This window comes from Volvox carteri, assembly GCF_000143455.1.
Source record: "Volvox carteri f. nagariensis unplaced genomic scaffold VOLCAscaffold_6, whole genome shotgun sequence".
In the NCBI taxonomy this organism is placed as follows: Eukaryota; Viridiplantae; Chlorophyta; class Chlorophyceae; order Chlamydomonadales; family Volvocaceae; genus Volvox; species Volvox carteri.
In genome coordinates, this window is record NW_003307549.1 from 2166432 (window position 1) to 2171739 (window position 5308).

At 56.0% G+C, this 5308-nt stretch overlaps 1 protein-coding gene across 1 annotated transcript in view; it reads right to left on the bottom strand.

Moving 5' to 3' along the window:
• Positions 1–455: 455 nt before the first annotated feature.
• Positions 456–5308, bottom strand: part of VOLCADRAFT_116468 (uncharacterized protein) — a gene marked incomplete at both ends in the record, with an annotated part of 38112 nt that continues 33259 nt past the window's right edge. Inside the window, 6 exons of the mRNA XM_002947521.1 lie at positions 456–487; positions 3110–3114; positions 3175–3248; positions 3676–3764; positions 3864–3984; positions 5208–5243. Of these exons, the coding sequence (XP_002947567.1) occupies positions 456–487; positions 3110–3114; positions 3175–3248; positions 3676–3764; positions 3864–3984; positions 5208–5243 (357 nt within the window). The remainder of the gene's footprint in view (positions 488–3109; positions 3115–3174; positions 3249–3675; positions 3765–3863; positions 3985–5207; positions 5244–5308) is intronic.

The window sequence follows — 5308 nt, forward strand, 5'->3', positions numbered from 1 at the left end:
GATCCCTATATTGCTCACGCTCTTACAGCGGAACTTTGGGTCTAGTTTTGCACCCGGCCGGAGGCGCATTGCAGGAGTATTGCCACATCACAACATTTTCCTGAACACCACTCATCACCGCCACATCGCTGCCGAGGTTTAAGCGGGCGAAGAGGGGAAAGAGGGCGAAGAGGGGAGAGGACCACAGACGAGTGACGCTGAGGGGGGCGCGGGGGAAAGGAGCACTGTTGGTCGCTGTTGCTACTGCGGTTGGCTGTCCGTATATTTCCCTCTGCGGGTGCCGGCATCCGCTGTGTATTGATGTCAGGGAAATCGTACACAAACAGCCGCACCCGTATCGTACACTCAGTTGCTGTCGGCAGTTCACCTCAGGCTATTAAAACCACATCCACAGTCGCATCTATATCGCTTGATGATTCAGCCTGGTGGTGGCGAAGGCGGCGGGTGTACTGCAGCTAACCACCACACCAAGCGGTGCAGGCGGAATCTGGAGGGGTGGGGGTGGGAGGATGGGCGAGAGTGTGTCTGTGTGTGTATCAGGTGTGTGTGTGTGTGTGTGTGTGTGTGTGTGTGTGTGTAGGGGTAAGGGCGGCGAGGAGAGGGTTCGGTGGGCGAGGTGGAGCCCACGGTGTCACCACTCGAGAGGACGACAGTTTGCGATCTGCATCCCCGTACCCCCGTACCCCCGTACGCGAGATGTCGTGTTTTATCGGTGGAAAACATGTGGGCATCATCATCACCATCATCATCATCATCATCATCATAATGATGATCATCATATCATAATCACCAATCATCATCATCGTCGCCGCAGCCATGCCTGTGTGTGTACGCGCATGTATGTGTGTCTGTACGCATGAGCTTGGTGTATACGCGCCGGTGGTTAAGTATGTATGTATATATGTATGTGTGTGCGTGTGTAAATGTTTATCGCGTTTTGCCGTCAACATGGTACTTCTTGTTGAAGTGGGATAAAGCCATAAAGCCATAAAGCCACACTAGTCAAAGTCTCCGCCCATGTAACAACAGCCGCCGCCGCCGCCGCCCCCTGAGTGCAGCCGCTTGCCGTACGAAGCAATGTACAGTGAGGGGGGAATCGGAGGGAGAGGTGGTCGCTCCCGTACCCCCCATATTTCCCCCCCAACTTCAGCAGCGGGTGGACCTCCTCCGTGTGTGATCTCTCCAGGGGGGGGTCCGGGCCATGGCTGTATCGCGGTGGTATCAGGGCTGGCGTGCTGACTGAGCGCGAGAGACGTAGTATGAGGTTGGGTGTTAGGAGGGCAGTGGGCCAAGGGGCGTAACGGCCCCCGAGGAACTGGTTCACCTGCCCGCTTGATCACGAAATATCAATCGATGCCCCCACCTACGTCATTGTGCACCATCGCTTTCTAATCTTATTATACCACCACCACCACCACCACCACGAACCTGCGCTGTACACACACACACACTCTCTCTCTCTCTCTCTCTCTCTTACACATGCATACATACAGACACAACATAGATGCGCGCCTGCACAGCAGCATGAGTTCATCAATGTCGGTAAAATATCCAGTAGTAGCAGCAACAACAGCGATAATCGCTCGGTGGTGGTACATAGCCTCCCTGCCTGTTTTCCAGCGTGCATTATACAATATGACTCGGTCCTCCTCCTCCTCCTCTTGCTCCTCCTTCAAACATCATCATGCGCGAAGACGCCCACTCACACTCCGCCTGCCCAACCGTGCCACACACACGCGCATTAACGCGGCAAACGCATCGAGGGTGATGAGCTCCGCTTACTTTAGTTCTCGCCTGCATTCCCATATTTGCATATCAGCGCAGAACACCGCCCGCCCGCCCGCACGTGTGTTTGTGTGTGTGTGTGTGTTTGTGTGTGTGTGTGTGTGTGTGTGCGTGTGTGTGTGTGTGTGTGTGTGTGTGTGTGTGTGTGTGTGTGTGTGTGTGTCGGCATCTGCACGCGCACTCTTGGCATGTCCATGCGAAAAGGATGATAAGCATCCTCTTGAAATACGTTATCCATGGATACTCGTTATGGGCGGTGCCTGAAAGATTTGCCGTACTTTTGAATGCTGTGAATGGGCAGCTAGGGCGTCTAGCTGGCCGCTGCCTAAAGGATGCAGCTGCACAGCAGCTGCGGCTGCGGCTGGGAAAAGCGCTAGTTATCCAGCCACCGAACGGCCTTCCGACAGCCTGACTGCCGCATTACAAATGGTGCTAAGAATATATGGATGGAGGTCCTGCAAAATTTTTGAAAAACTATATTGACTCAAAAATGGCATGACGGCAAAGTGGGACGTGGTAATCTTGCCTTTTGGACTTGCGCGTATTGACGAGATAATCTCAGACACCGACTACTAACTCGCCGCGAGAGGTGAAGATCGGAAGATACAGTCTTTCCGGTACTGCTCAACTTTCTTGAAGACGACTAACCTTAGGAAAGGCTATTGCCTTCTAACGCCTTCTCAATCCGCACTGTCCGACAACAATAAGAACAACGATGTACGGCAGAAGTACGGCAATCGGGTCGTCGAAAAGCGAGGAAAAGTCGGTATTTCATTCCTTTTGCGGGGATGCAATGGTCAGGATGCCCCCCTGGGTTACACACACACACACACACACACACACTCTCTCTCTTGCAAAATCATTCGGCGCCTCCGCAACGCACCCCCCTGCCCCCCCAAGTACGCCGTACACTCGCAACCACCAGTCTGGCACTTGAATCACACCAGGTTCACATGTGTGTCACCTGCACCTCCCTCATCATCATCCAACAAAACCCCATGCTGCCGTACCCCGGTGGCGCCACCACTGCCGCTGCAATCATTGATTGCTGCTCCTCTGCAGCTATCGTTTCTACCACGTGCTGCCGATGCCGCTGCCCTATCCTAAGTCGTACACAACATGGTGCACTGCCGCTATCACTTCGCACGTTTTCGCCGGACACAAATGCCTAGCCCTGCATCACAAGTACGTCGTACGAAACACACACGAACACACACACGCCTCCCCGGCTACGTTCACCCAACCACAACCCACTCCCGCACACATCCCTCCCCCACCTCAGCTCCCTATCACCCTATCCTAACTAGACCAGACCTGACCCCACCTGACCTGTGTGTGTTCACACACACACACACACACACACACACACACACACCACTCCCCCCTCACAACCACGCCGACCACCCCACGTACATCCTGGACAGCCGGTGCGGGTCCTGAGCCTCCGCGAGCAGGGCCCGGACCTGGGGGGGTGCCCGTGGGGGGAGGTGTACCCGTAGGGGGAGGTGGGGTGGGGGGAGAGGAGCCCATATACCCGGTGAAGGGTGTGTGTGGACAACTGCAGACGAGGTGGGTGGGTGGGTGGGTGGGTGGGTGGGTGGGTGTACATGTAACGGGGGGTAAGACGAACCACTGGAGAATGAAGAGCAAATACCAGAGATAGACGGATGGGATGGGCGGATTAGTGAGTTCAGAGGGGCAGCTGCCGGGGGACGGCCCGAGAGAGGGGTTGCGAAGAACGGCTGAGGGAGTCGTCATGACACCGTCTACAACACATACACACATACACAAACATCCTCCCCCACCCCCCACCCACAGGTTCTTACAGCCTGTTGCATGCTTTCATGCATTTATATTTATTTGGAGCTTCCACACACCCCCTTATTGCACCTGTCCTTCGACATTCAGAGGCGCGCCACCGGCGTCCGCAGCCGCCGCCGCGGCGGCAGCAGCCAGCGCGGCCGACCCGGTAGTCGCCGCTCCAGCGGCGGCGGCGGCGGCGGCGGTGGCGGCGGCGGCAGCGGCGGCAGCTGCTCTGCCGCCGCCGCCACCGATCGCCCCGCCGCCAGCTGCCGTACCTCCAGTGTTGGTAGTGGCGGCTGTACGGCTGAGGCCACCAGCGTCCATGCGACCCTCGAGCTTTTGCTTCACTCTAAGTACGGCACGCGCCGCATCGGCGTTACCAAGCAGCGCCGTAGCCTCTGGGGAGGTGAGGGGTTGCAGGAAGACTGAAGATGTGAAGAGGTGGGAAATGGACAGACTGACTGACGGACTGACAGACTGACACACTGACTGACTGACAGACAGACAGACTGATAGGCAATCAAGTCAGGACTAAGGAACGGAGCCAGATTGCCGGCGGTCGGTCGGTCGGGAGTGGTGGCTGATGTGGAAACAGAAAAACAGGTCGAGAGCTGAATCCATCCGGGTGGTCACGGGGGGCGAGGAAAGGGGGATTCTGGGAATTCTCTTCGCTGCGCTGCAAGCAAACACCAAACACCAAACAGCAAACCAGTGCGTTTTTTCGTACAACTGCACAACGCGGTACGGAACCGTACGCTGTGCTGGCAGTGCCCGGTTGCTAAGATTGGTTGGTGAGCTTTCCTTATCTTTCCATTCTAAAAATGTTGCCGTACATACCCTCATCCCCCTGCTCTTGTTGCTGCTGCTGCTGCAGTTGCTGGTACTGCTCCCCAGTCGAGCCTCCCCGGTCGCGAGGTTGCTTTTGTCGGGCCTTGGCGAGTGTCAACGACCACCTGATGGTGTGGTGTTGAAAGGTGTGTTTTGTTTGGGGACCGGGGGGGGTAAGGAGGGGAGAGGGAGAGGTGTGTCACACAGGAGTTGAATTGAAGGCGGCGGGGAAAACGAACATGCATAACCCGGGGGGGTGTACGGCGGTCCAGGGAGGACGAGTTCCCGGGACATCCCGCACGGGTATTTGCTGAGTACGGCAGTACGGCCTGCCACACAATCCAAAACCTCGGCCGCACCTCGTGTACGGAAGTCTTTGACAGAAAAGCACAACAAGGCCTCTCCACTTGTGAAGCTTCTAGTAATCTCCTAATCCCAACTGTCAACCAGCAACTGACAACGACCTAACTGAAACCCGACAACCTACTTGTGCAGCGGGTCGTGCAGAACCACCTCCAGAACCGTAAGGAGTGACTCAGCATTGCTCCGGAGGACCTGAAGGTCGATTTAAATCTTTGCCTTCTTAGTTGCAGGAGGTTAACAACCGATAATCAACAGAAAACTACATATGGCCGTTAGCGTGTTGTAGTGGTGATGGTGGTGCGGGGTGTTGTTGCTTAATTAAGCCTTCACCGTAATTTCCATTAGAAAACTAACTGAATTCTGTAGAGGACCTAAAACCCTAAAACCCTGGGCTCGGGCGCTCGTGGACGCATGGCTCAATCACTCACTCGCAATGTCTCTTCACATCCCCGCCGGAAGGGGCCCTGAGGGCAAGAGGGCGAGAGGAAGGGGGGAAGGAGGGAGCGGGGGGAAGAGATGAAGGAAAGGG